The sequence below is a fragment of the Hipposideros armiger genome, unplaced genomic scaffold, assembly GCF_001890085.2.
Source record: "Hipposideros armiger isolate ML-2016 unplaced genomic scaffold, ASM189008v1 scaffold_936, whole genome shotgun sequence".
Classification (NCBI taxonomy): domain Eukaryota; kingdom Metazoa; phylum Chordata; class Mammalia; order Chiroptera; family Hipposideridae; genus Hipposideros; species Hipposideros armiger.
In genome coordinates this window covers 28,416-42,088 of record NW_017732286.1, presented here as the reverse complement: position 1 = coordinate 42,088, position 13,673 = coordinate 28,416, and the positions used below count along the sequence as shown (strand labels likewise).

The following is a 13,673-nucleotide window of genomic DNA, read 5'->3' as shown; positions in this document are numbered from 1 at the left end:
CTCAGCTCGGGCTGGACTCGACCCGCTGTTGCTCAGAGCTCAAACTCTTGAGCGAGCTCTTAACCAACTGAGCCACTCGGCCCGCCCTTGGTTTTCTATTTCTTAAGCTTGGCAATGGGTACTTGTTTTATTATTATTCTTTAAGCTGAATATCTAAAATCTTTTGTTTGTATATTCCAAAATTTTAAAAATAAGTACTACTGACATATTATTAAAAGAAAAAAAAACCACACTAGAAACAATGACCAACTTGGAAGTGATGGTAGGTAACCCTAGCACTGGAGTGTGCTTGCTAAAGAGCATTCTCCTTTAAAAGTAACCAGGACCTCCTTGAAGTAATAGCTGATTCCAAGTCTGGGACAGGAATTGTACAAGATGAACTTGAAACATCTTGTTATACAAGAAAGCAAGATTCTTATCTAAGACTATTGGAGTCATGTCAAAAGAACAAGAAGCCAAATTGAAGACTTCCAAGTGAGTAACAAATCTAAACCTAAGATTTTAGGATTAATTTAATACCACAACACAGAATATTCTGACTAATAACTTTTTCCAATTAATTCTAGGTGATTTGGGCATCCAAAAGAACCCAAAATGTTGATCAAGGTTGAAATTCAATGTCTCAGAATAACTTGGAAACAATAGATGAACCAGTCTCCAAACCTAAAATAGGTATTTGTAAGGTAAAGTATCTCTTTAAGATCATTTATCTAGTACAGAAGATTATAGATAGGCAAATGGTAAGAAATATTATGATTGAAAATACTACTTATTCAATTATGCATTGTTTATACTTCTTTTTCTTGTATATCTGCACTGACAGATAGGGACCAGATGTATCTAGGTGTGTAATTAAGCCATGAATTTTTTGTTGAAGGACTTAAGGTCACTCAATCTATCCTCCAATTTTTAGACAACATGATACCTAAATTAATAAGCTTTACAGATAATATCTATACCAATCTTTAAAATTTCTGCTAGACGAAGATTATATAATATCCTAACAAACACCTAGTAAGTATAATTAGGCCTAATTTTTTCCTCAGAAAGAAATCCGTATTACAGGATAAAGAACAGTAGTTCTACGAAGTTCTTGACATGGACTTATTTTTTATTGGGGAAGAAATTCTGTCCTTCTCCCTGTAAAAATAACAACAGCAACTTTAAATGAATCAGCCCTAAAGGTAACACTCTCCTCCATCAATCTCAGATGCATTCAATTTACTTATGCTATTAAAAAGGCATTAATTATGCTGGCATTTATGAAGTATAGGAAATGGTTCTATTAGAAACTAAACTATCATGTTTAATTTTAATTTCCCATAAGCAACTGCACAATAATTAGATGATAACTATTCATTTACTACCAGTCTCCATGAGACAAATCAGTTATTCAAAAATGAAAGTACTAGTTTCCTAGCATTTTATATGGTCTTCATCTAAGTCTTCCTCCCATAAGCAGAAGAATCCACTGCAGTTAAGATTACTTGCAATAATTTTAACTAATAATCTCAGGAAATCAATTAGTTCTGAGTAGCCTTTTTAGTCCTTAAATGCATTTCACCAGGAGGCAATATTCATTCAATATACTCTCAACTTTAAACTGTATTAATCCTTGTGGTAACACAGCTATTCAAACTCATTTCACTGGATAAATGCACTCACTCTCTTGAGTTCAATTTTAGAAAATTCAACTGCTTAACTTCTAAAAATATCTTCATATTGAAATAACTTCAAGCAAATCAATAAAGCCAAAACAAGGAATTCTAATGGCTACTGGACCCCAAGCGCCAGAAGATATCCCCACATGAGAGGTAAACATGTGTAAGATCAATTATTGCTGAACCTCGTGAACGTGACCACCCATCTCCTCCACCTGGTTATTGTGAGAGGACTGAAACATAAAGGCTTAACTAACCAGTGATCTCCTCCTGCCCATGAACTCTACTGCACTTGCTGCTAATGTCATCTCCAAGAGCACAAACTTGGTCCTGTTCTTTACTGTTATCCACATCACATAACAGGTATACAGGAAATATTTGATAAATAATTTAAGAAGGTGCTTACCACCACTAGCCCCACACCACACCTTTTTATATTAGCAGTGAATGCCTATTATGTGCCAGGCATTGTGTTGGGGACACGGTAGTGAACAAGACATAGTAGCTGCCCTCACGGAGCCTATAATCTGGTTTATACCATATCCTGTGTTAATATCTATTCAAGCACTCATCACACTAGATTATAATTGCTAAACTCCTCTAACTGAATTTCTGTAACCTATTTGGATCACCATTCAAATCGGGAAGAATCTACTATAACAGTGATTTGCAAACTTATTGCACATTAGAATCACCTGGGTAAATGGGAAGCTTTTAAAAATCATGGCCAGGCCAAACCCCATACCAGTAAATCAGACTCTCTGGGAGTGGGACAAAAATTTTTTCCATCTCTCAGGTCATTCTAATGCACAGTCAAGTTTGGCTAGTGGACTATACCACATATTCAGTACGTTCATTCCCATATCCATGTGGGCCTTACCAGCTTATACTGTCTCCTCTGTCAAGAGTATTTACCCTGGTTTTCTCTACTTGTCTAACCCTCTGAAATTTCACCTCCTTTTGTTAAAGCTTTTCTGGATCATTCCTGTGTACACAGAACTGAACTACCACAGCTACAGCTTTTTAAAAATACTCAGTTGTACCTTGATTTATACAATTGTATTATTTCCCCCCCTCCAGAACCATATGTTATAACTGTATTTAATTACTAGTTATTGTGAGAACATCTAACACTCCTAACCAGATAATATCTTTTCCAGCTGAGAAAGGGTCTTATACTTCTTTTGTTTCCCAAAGCATTTAGCACAGCTCTAATCAGCAAATGGATGGCATTCAATAAATCTCTCTTAATTTATCTGTCACTGCTTGATACAGGGCTACTGGCAAGTCTGAAAACTCCATTTTGGTTAACTATATGGCTTTAAAAACAACTGATTCACACAAATATTGTTTAAAAAGAAGCCAGATAGGGGCCGGCTGAGTGGCTCAAGCTGGGTAAGAGCTTGCTTGGGAGCACCAGCTCTGAGCAGCAGGGCTGTGGTTCGGATCCCATACTGAGGGCCAGTGATGCTCGCCCTCTACAGCTAAGATGATGAACAACAGCTCGACCTGGAGCTGGGCTGCTGTGAATCACCGGCGACGGCGTAGGCTGCAGCAGGGCGAGCAGTGGGCTGCTGTGAGCTACGTGAGTGGCTGGCAGCCAGCGTGAGCAGCTGGTAGCCGGTGTGAGCTACCAGGAGCCACTGTGAGCAGCCGACCAATGACCGGCAACCGATTGTCTCACCCGAGAAGGGCACAATGATCATACCAACATGGGCCAGTGACGTCCTCCACAACTAGACTGAAGAACAAAACAGCAATTTGTCTACCTGTCTGTTCCCCTTCCCTGATTCCCCAACGCTGCTCCCCTCCCCACAAATCTCCAATAAAAAAATCTTTAAAAAAAAAAGTGTGCGCTCTGAGCAACAGCGGTTCGATGTCTGGCCCGAGCTGAGCTGCCAACAGGTGGCAGGATGGCTCAGCTAAAAACAAACAAACAAAAAATAAATAAATTAAAAGAAGCCAGACAAAAACATATTTACTGAATCATTCCATATATAGAAAGTTAAAGAGCAGCAAAAGTAATCTATGTATTTGACGGCAGGAAAAGGAGGAAGAGGAAATAATTGGCAGGAGACAAGGAGGATGCTTCTGGGGTGCGGGTCATGGGTAAGTGTTGGTTTCATGGGTGTTTTCACCATGTGATAATTCACTGAGCTGTACATTGACCTGTGCACTTTTCTATATGAGTGTTTATTTAAGTAGAAAAGTTTCTTTAAAAGCTAAGCAACACTTAAGCATCTCCTTTTCCAAAATAACTTATTTCTTACAAATTTTGCAAATTAAACTGATTTGAACACATTAAAAACATAAGAAAATGAGCTATCTGTGAAACGGTCTGAAAATAAACATTAAAAAACTAGTTTCAAACCAGAATTTGTTTAAGGTGGTAAAGAATACAGTAAGACTGAGGACATAAACCTAAAATAAATCCTATATTCTATTTCAGGTTAAAAAAAAAAGTCATACCTGTACATCTAGTCGCCATTCAAGGCTGTGGTAACTGGGAAGGTCTGGTGCCAATTCACTCAGAATAGTTCTGATCTCCTTTCTGTTGTCCAGATAAAGCTGAAGCAGCAACTTGTTCAATTCTTCAGAGAATCCCAGAACAAAAACAGAGTCTTGGAAATCCAGTTCAGAAATCTAAAAGTGAATCAAGTTTAACAAAACATCAACATTTACCTTTGTCTATTAAATGCTAAAGTACTTCATAGACACCAGAGAATATGACATCCCTAATTCTCTTCTGTCTAGTAAAAGAAACAACACTCCTTAAAGGCAACCCTTGCCCATTATTCCAAAATCTGAGTTTCTGATACATAAAAACACTTTATTAAAGTATAAAATGTAAATAATTGTTAAAATGCCCAGTTTTCACTCCTATTCTCTCCATCAAGGCAGATATGGCTAATACGCAAAAAAGTGCATCACTTAATTTTCCCTCCTCTTAGGATACTATTGTGGTATATGGTTCAATAACCTGCAGAATTAGAGGCAATTAGAATTTATACTAACATGAGGTATTCAAGCCAGCAAGTCATGTTATAATCATATTGTTTAGGCATGGCTTCACCAAATCAATTATAAACCATTAACAACACTACTGAAATAAGCAGGAACCTGCCAGGACTATGATGTAGAGTATACATGACCTTCTTAAGGTCCGGGTAATACAAGAAAGACCACAGAAGCCCTTACCATGAGCTTTGAGCTTTCAGTGAGGAGGTACGTTAATCCTTCCACACCATGCTGGACAGTGTCACTACTCACATTGAGTTTTCCTGAGAAAAAGGAAAAAAGAGCAAATAAATTATTGTGTGATATTTATCCTTTTATTCAAACTCTTATTTAAGACTAAATATTATCCATTATTTCCTGTGCTCAGAGACATTGCAATTAAAAATGAGTTGGTAACAGCCTCCTGTTCTTTCTCCACTCCCAGCCAAATGCCTTCGGTATTTCCCGCCATGTAACCTTCTTTACAAAGTGCTGACCCCTGGAGACTAGTACCATGCGCACAGCCCTGATTTTGAGTGCGCAGCTCCTCCAAGCTTGGCTAAAGAGGAACTCAAAAAGGAACTGACAATCTCAGAAACCGCCCCTCGTCCAGCTGGAAAAAACCCACTTCATCAAAAGCAGATGTCTGAACAAATAATAAACACCTGCATAATACTTAGGGCTCATCGACTATTCCGCACACTTTTGGTGCATTTAAGCTTTATTAGTATCTCTGGCAGATGGTATTATGTCTACTTTAAACATGAAAAAGGCGATTTAACAGAAGCTTTAAAATAAAAGCTTTTTATCTCACAGCTACTTACAGGACAGGTAGGATCTGCGCTTTGACTGAAGGGCCCTCTGGTTTTATTCTATGACAACGGGAACAGGACCCTCGGAGTCGCAATAACGCCTTTCGCTCCAGGACGACAGAGAATGGCCAGCACTTCCCCCACGCAGCCCGAAGAGCCACGTCCCTCCCCTACTTACTGGCAGCGCCATCGTAGATCTTGGGGTTCGAACCTCGCCTCAGGAACTCCACCGCAATCCGCCCAAACTCGGCGACCACTGCAATGAAAGCCAGGAGACCATGAGCGCCGGGCGCGCCCCCTGATCCCCTCCCCGTACCAGTGAACACCACCCTCCGCTGCCGCGTCCCCTAACCCGCGCTGTCCACTTGCGGCAGGAAGGCCAGGTGCTCCCTATGCTCCTCGGACAAGTCCAGCAGCATCTTCGCTGAAAGGCGGACTTCAGGCGTCCGCGCAGACTCCGCTCTCACCACTTCCGGGGCCCTTGTCCAAACGCGAAGAAGCTCCGGAGCCTCAGCATTTCGAGCTTTTGGTTCCGGCCTACGGGAGTCCTACACTCAAACGCCTCCTGCGGTGCACGCTGGAAGCAGAAGATTCTTCGTTCGCAAATATCTTGCAAAAATGTAGCCTGCTGGGTGCACTGTGCTAAGCATTATGGGAGAGACGAAAATATGTTTGAAATCTGACACGCCCCCTGGTGGAGTGTACATTAATAACATACGTAAATAGCTAACTTTTGTTAAGGAACTGTTGTTACATTTATTAACTCATTTAGAGTTCACAAGAACTCTATGAGGTAGGTACCATTATTGTTCCTATTAGAGATAAGGAAGATGAGAGGTCGAGCAACTGAAACTAACTTTTATAGAGCTATTACTTTGCACAGAGTTTTTGTATATGTTATATTATTTCACTTAATATGTTTATTAGCCATGACCTTCTTCTTACAGATGAAGAATTAGAGCTTCAAAATTACGCAATAAGCCAGTGATAGAGCTGTAAAGAGACGATCAGGTTCCAAGTCCATCATTCTACACAGCAGGCAAAAAGCTGAAGGTTTGTAACAAGTTCTATGAGTGATTATAAATTAGGATAAAGATGATGATGCCTGCAATGGCGGTTGCTTACGGAGTTCAAAACAATGTCTTTATTTATTTNAAAAAAAAAAAAGAAAATAAATGTTTAAAAAAATGTATATGGAAATGCAAAGAACTGAGAATAGCCAAAACCACTTGAAAATAACAAAGTTGGAATATTCATAATACCTAATTTCAAGACCTGCTATAAAGCTACAGAATTAAGACAGTATGGTATTATTATAAGGATAAGTAAGTAGGTCAATGGAACAGAATAGAGTGTCTGGAAATAGATCTGTACATATACTGTAAATTCAGTTTTGTTTTGTTTTTCCTACTCTGTCGCTGGCGACTCACGATAGCCCAGCTCCAGGTCAAGCTGTTGTTCAGCATCTTAGCTGTAGAGGGCAGTGTCACTGGCCCTCATATGTGGGATCCAAACCAGGGACCTCTGGCATCCCAAGCCAGCTCTTAACCAACGTGCCACTTGGCCGGTCCCACAATGTCTTTATTTTTATACGTTGAGTGAGGCGTGAGAATTTGTTTCTTTTCCCAGCTGTCTCTTACCTACTACTATGGTTCAAATATGAGACTATAGAATTGCTAATTGATAGGAATATGACTCTCTAAATCTCACCCTTTTTGAGTAGAGGTGGTCAGGAGAGAGACCTAGAGAGAAAGAGAGACACTTCTTATCTATCTTATATCTAGGGATAAGACAACTCTTTCTATACTATGAGTCTCCTAGGCGGAAATGAAAGTGCAAGTTTTTCAGCTCTGCTTTCTGTGTCTACCTTTTCCCTCACATCTTACTGAAATTGAAATCGTTTGTTTCCTTCACTAGGGCAGGTCCTTGAACTTGTTACAGTAGTTAGGTCTTGAAGCAGCATTTAGAGAGAGTGCAATTTTTACTTCAACTGTAAGTGGCAGATAAGCAAAAATGGCATCATTTCCTCAAGAAGCTTTTATTCATACATTACTAAGAAAATGTCCATTATTTAAGAATAATTTTCAGAAAAGATAAAATGACTATTTTACAAATATATAATGAACACACATCAAGATTGTAGTGAAATCATGAATTAATGAGAGAATCAATCAGGTTACAGTAAGAAGCAGTTTCAACTGTTTCAAAGGAGATATTCAAGAACCGTACATATAGAGGTGGACTTACAATGGTGTTACATCCTGATAAACCCATTGTAAGTTGGACACTTGCATTTCATACACCTAAACTACTGAACTTCATAACTTAGCCTAGCCTACTTTTAACATGCTCAGAACACTTACATTAGCCTACAGTTGGGTAAAATCATCTAACACAAAGCCCATTTTATAATAAAGTGTTGAGTATCTCATATAATTTATTGAATACAGTACTGAAAGTGAAAACAGAATGGTTGTATGGGTATTCACCATCAACATACATAGCTGAAAGCACACTGGGTCTGAAGAATGTTTGAAACATTGAACTAAAACAACAACCAAAAAACAACCCACTGGCAAAACAGTGCGATGTAGAGTATTGGTTTTTTTACCCTCATGATCTCGTGGCTTACTAGGAGCTACACAGCATCACCAGAAAGTAATCATACTGCATATCACTAGCCCAGGAGAAGATCAAAATTCAAAATTCAAAGTACTTTTTTTTATGGAATGCATATCACTTTCACACCATTGTAAAGTCGAAAAATCATTAAATTGAACCATTGTATTGGGTTGTCGGAAAAGTCATGATGCATTTTTGCAATGAAAACCATAGAAAAAATACGTCATGACTTTTCCAACAACCCAATATATAGGGGACTGTCTGTAGGGAATAAGAAGTGCTGAAATGAATTTACAAATAGATACAATATTATAGCAATATGATATAGCCTTTCTTCCCTGTGATGAGGTGAGGGCAGGGGGCATGAAGGTAGGGTTTAGGGAGTAGTAGAATGGGATTGCCCAAGAAGGGGGTCAAAAAGCTAAGTGATAGCTGGGGGAAAAGAGCTTGGGAGTTAAAACCCCCTAGGCTAATTTATAGAATGATTTTTTGCTACCAAATGTGATGTAGTTGTTTAGAGGAAATTACCTGAATGAAAAATCAAGTCTAGATTCCAGATCTGGCTCTGACACTACCTGTAGAGCCAACAAGTTGTTTTTATGTTATAAACTTAGCCTCTTTGTAAAATGAGTATTTTAATGATGATTGTCCTTTTGTGCCATGTAGTGCTGTTATGTAGCTCAGATAAACTAATAAATTCACATTAAGACATTGTCTTTAGTGATCAAATGAAACAATAAATTAGCAATTGTTTATTGCTAATAATTGGTTGTTTAGCAATCAATTAAACAATTGAAAGATTTGTAAACTGAAGATTTACATTTTATAGGAGATTTTGTATGAACAAATCATTGAGAATTCCATGTGCACGATCATCCTAAAATTCATTCATTTAATTCAGCAAATATTTATAGAGCAATTACTCAAAGGTTCAAATATATGCTATGCCTTGGTAATTTGGAGATGAATAAAACTATGTACTTGGCCTCTTAAAGATGACAGTAAAGTGAGGGAAATAATCAAATAATTTCAGTACAGTGTGATGACTGGTAATGCTTGAGGAATAAACAAAATGACACGGAAACAGATAAGGTGGGTGGCAATTAACTTTGATTTCAATAACACTGGGCTTAGAATACATGTCCCAGCATATCCTATGCATGCTAATAACAATGCTTTAAATTGTATGCTAGTATAATTATGTAAGATCTTAATGTTACTCCATTTTATGTCTTAAGTAAGCTATTTTTTTTTAATTGGGGAATTTGGGGAGGGGGACAGTGTTGGGGAATCGGGAAGGGGGACCAGCCAAGTTCTTGTTCTTTAATCTTAGTTTGTGGAGGGTGCCAGTAGCCATCTGGCTGCCCATCGGCCTCTAAGCTCAAGGTGCTGTGTTACAATCTTAGTTAGGGTGGGCATAGCCACCATCCCATGCAGGAGTCAAACCAGCAGCCTTGTTGTTAAGAGCGCACACTCTATCCACTGAGCCATCCAGGTGGCAGCTTAGCTCAAGGTGCCGAGTTCAGTCTTAGTTGCTGGCGGGCGTAGCCCACCATCAAACAGGCAGTCTTGTTAGGAGCACGTGCTCTCACCAGCTGAGCCATCCTGCCACCTGTTGGCAGCTCAGCAGCAGCTCAGCTCAGGTACAGCATTCACTGGCCCATGTGGGAATCGAACCGGCAGCCCTGTTGCTCAGAGCTCGCGCTCTTAAGCTAACTCTTAACCAACTGAGCCAGTCGGCTGGCCCCAGTAAGCTATTTCCTTAAACTATCTTACTTCTGGGCTAAAGTAAAAAAAGAATAGATATTCAGTGTTTTCTCAGTTGATTCTGTCAGAGAACATGGCTTCATATCAATTAGCTTCTCACGTTCCTCATCTTTTTATCTTTCTCTACCTTATCCACCTTTCCCTCCTATTTCCCCATATTCCTTTCTCCTTCTTAGGCATTTCAGCCCCTGAATCTTTGCACCAGGCATTTCCTTGGTTGTATTTCAGTGAAACATAGACTATTATTATCCCCTGCAAGGAGTCACAATTCAATTTAGTCAAGGGGACAACAGCATGGTGACACCCATCATTCACATGAACTGCCCTCTCATGAGTCTAAAGCTGGCAGTAAATGCATAAATTAGCCTCCTGAGATTTTTTTCATTATTTTAGTTCACTTATTGCATGCAAAAAGGGTACAGATAAAATACTTTTTGTTGAATGTCCTCAAACTGAACACACCTATTATTAACCCAGATGAAGAAATAGAATGTTGTAAGTACCCCAGAACCTCTGCTGTGCCCTCTTCCAGTCACTATCTCCTTTTATTGTCTCTACATTGAACTAACACCTATGTACGTGCTGCCTTACAACACCTCTTTACATCATCTTTGTATTTTCTTTTGTATTAACCTTCTATGTGCTCCAATCCCATAATATCTAAGTGGGAACTTAAAAGTATTTTTTAAATGAGCTTTAAGCTTTAAGTGCCTCTGACTATTGTAACAGAATCTATCTTAAAAATCTTCCTATCAAATAGAATAAAAAATATAAAATATTTAGGAAAAAATTTAACAAAAGATTTGTAAGACATCTACACTAAAACCTAAAAAACATTGATGAGAGAAATTAAGGAAGACGAACTAATGGAAACATATAGCATAGATAAATATATCATGGGTTGTAAGGTTCAAATATTATTAAGATGTCAGTTGTGCCCAATCAAAATCTCAGCAGGCTTTTTCATAGAGAATGACAAGTTCATTTAACAATGTCTATGGAGGGGCGGGTCTGGTTGCTCAGTTGGTTAGAGCACGTGCTCTGAGCAACAGGGTTGCTTGTTCGATTCCCACATGGGCCAGTAAGCTGTGCCCTCTGCAACTAAATTGAGGGCAACGACTTGAGCTGAGCTGCTGGTGGGCCGCCGGATGGCTCAGCTGGTTAGAATGCGTGCTCTTAACAACAAGGTTGCTGATTTGGTTCCTGCATGGGATGGTGGGCTGAGCCCCCTGCAACTATTGGCTTGTTGGAAAAGTCATGATGTATTTTTTCTATGTTTTTCATTCATGACTTTTCCGACAACCCAATATATTGAAAACAGCAACTTGGAGCTGAGCTGCGCCCTTCACATCTAAGATTGAAGAACAACAACTTGACTTGGAGCTGATGGGTCCTGGAAAAAAAAACATTGTTTCCCTGTAAAGTTTAAAAAAAAAAAAAAGAAAATAAATGTTTAAAAAAATGTATATGGAAATGCAAAGAACTGAGAATAGCCAAAACCACTTGAAAATAACAAAGTTGGAATATTCATAATACCTAATTTCAAGACCTGCTATAAAGCTACAGAATTAAGACAGTATGGTATTATTATAAGGATAAGTAAGTAGGTCAATGGAACAGAATAGAGTGTCTGGAAATAGATCTGTACATATACTGTAAATTCAGTTTTGTTTTGTTTTTCCTACTCTGTCGCTGGCGACTCACGATAGCCCAGCTCCAGGTCAAGCTGTTGTTCAGCATCTTAGCTGTGGAGGGCAGTGTCACTGGCCCTCATATGTGGGATCCGAACCGGGGCCCTCTGGCGTCCCAAGCCAGCTCTTAACCATCGCGCCACTCAGCCGGTACCTGTAAATTCATTTTTGACAAAAGTGCCAAGGTAATTCAATGGGGGAAAGGAAAGTCTGTTCAACAACTAATACTAGAACAATTTGATAAACTGTTAAAATGGGGGAAAAAAAAGAATCCTGACCTTCACCTCACATCACACAAACAAAAATAACTTGACATGGATTATAGACCTAACATAAAAACTAAAATTATGAAACATCTGGGAAAAAACATATGAAAATATCTGCATGACTTTGGGGTAGAGAGAGAGTTCTTAGGAAACAGCATGACCCATGAAAGAAAAACGTGATAAATTGTACTTCATCAAAGTTAAAAACTTTTATTCATCAAAGACACCATATGACAATGAAAAAGTGAGCCACAGACAGGTAAAAAAATTAGCAATACATATATCTGATGAAGAATTTGTATTATGAGTATATAAAAATCTTCAATAAACCATTAATTAAAAGATAAACTTGAAATGACACTTTAGAAAAGAAGATAAACAAATGGCCAATAAGCACATGAAAAACATTCAATATTAGTAGACATCAGGGAAATGCACATTCAAAACACAATGAGATGTCATTTCTTTTCTTTTTTTTTCTTTTATCTAGAGATGTCATTTCAATCCCACTACAGTACCTAAAAATCAGAAACACCGTTGACATCAAATTTTGGCAAGTACATGAAGAAACCAGAACATTGGACATTGTTGGTGGAAGTGGAAAATCATAAAACCACTTTGCAGAACTGTTAGGCAGAGCTGTTTGTTGTAATGCTAAATGTACATTTACCCTACCATGTTTCCCTGAAAATAAGACCGGGTCCTACGTTAATTTTTGCTTCAACAATCTACATGTATTTACTTATTTATGTACAAAAATCTACATTTATTCAAACTGTCATGTCTGGCTGATGATCTTGACTGGGGCTTATGTTTGGGGTAGGGCTTATATAATGAGCACCCTGAAAAATCTTGCTAGGGCTTATTTTCCAGTAAGGTCTTATTTTTGGGGAAACACGGTATTATCCAACAATTCCACTCCTAGGCATTTCCCTAAAAGTGATGAAAACATATGTCCAGAAAAAGACCTTTCCAATAATACCCCAAACTGGAGGCAACCCTAATGTCCATATAGTTGAATAGATAAATTATGATGCACCCGTACAATGGCACACTACTCAGTAGTAAAAAAGATTGTATTATTGATACATGCAACAATGTAAATGAATCTTCAAAATATTAAAGTGAGAAAAATAACCCAGGCACAAAACTGAACAACTATATGATTTCTTTGATTGGGAAATTTTATCCATGGAGATAGAAATCAAAATAGCATGGTTGCCTGTAGGACATTGGGATAGACTTAGATAAACGTTTAAAGAAGCTTTCTGGGGTAATGGAAGTATTCTACATCTTGATTGGGATATTGGATACACAGATGCATATATTAGTCAAAGTCATTGAATCTTACAGTTAAGATCTGTGCAACTGACTGTATGTAAACTTTACCTCAATTTTAAAATATTAATAGAAAGCAATCTGTTAGCAGATGTTCGAAAGATGCTTGAGACCAGTACTGGACCTGGGTGGTATTTGTAACTCTCCTAAGGACTTTCCCTATATAGTATTAAACATTTTTTTTCTTACTATATACTACATTCATATGGTTTATAAAACAAAAGGATTCAAACAAACCTAGGGAAAAAGGAACAGTAATAGTTCTCATTTCTGTCTTTGTTTCTCATCCACCCTGTTTCCCTACCCTGTACCAACTGCTATTCTCAGTTTCTTATGAATTCTTCTTCAAACTCTTTATGCAAAAATAAATGCCCTAAATTTTCACTTAGGGTGATAGAGTTCAAGAAAATATGGTAGTTAACATTAAATATCCTGTTGATAGTCATGTAGCATTAGAACTGTTATTAGAAATTATAGCATTAGAACTGTTATTAAACTGGTAATGTTAGAACTGGAGGT

At 38.2% G+C, this 13,673-nt stretch overlaps 1 protein-coding gene across 4 annotated transcripts in view; it reads right to left on the bottom strand.

Annotated features, from left to right (window-relative positions):
* The window catches only part of COMMD2 (COMM domain containing 2), a 92,692-nt gene extending 86,599 nt beyond the window's left edge, over positions 1 to 6,093 (bottom strand). Inside the window, exons 1-4 of one of the 4 annotated variants that reach the window (XM_019630720.1) lie at positions 5,823 to 6,093; positions 5,649 to 5,726; positions 4,860 to 4,942; positions 4,131 to 4,304 (exon numbers count right to left, since the gene is read on the bottom strand). In XM_019630720.1, the coding sequence (XP_019486265.1) occupies positions 4,131 to 4,304; positions 4,860 to 4,942; positions 5,649 to 5,726; positions 5,823 to 5,889 (402 nt within the window). In that variant the 5' untranslated portion in view covers positions 5,890 to 6,093. The remainder of the gene's footprint in view (positions 1 to 4,130; positions 4,305 to 4,859; positions 4,943 to 5,648; positions 5,727 to 5,822) is intronic. The other 3 variants (XM_019630721.1, XM_019630723.1, XM_019630722.1) reach the window with 3 other exon arrangements.
* Between the last annotated feature and the right edge of the window lie 7,580 nt (positions 6,094 to 13,673).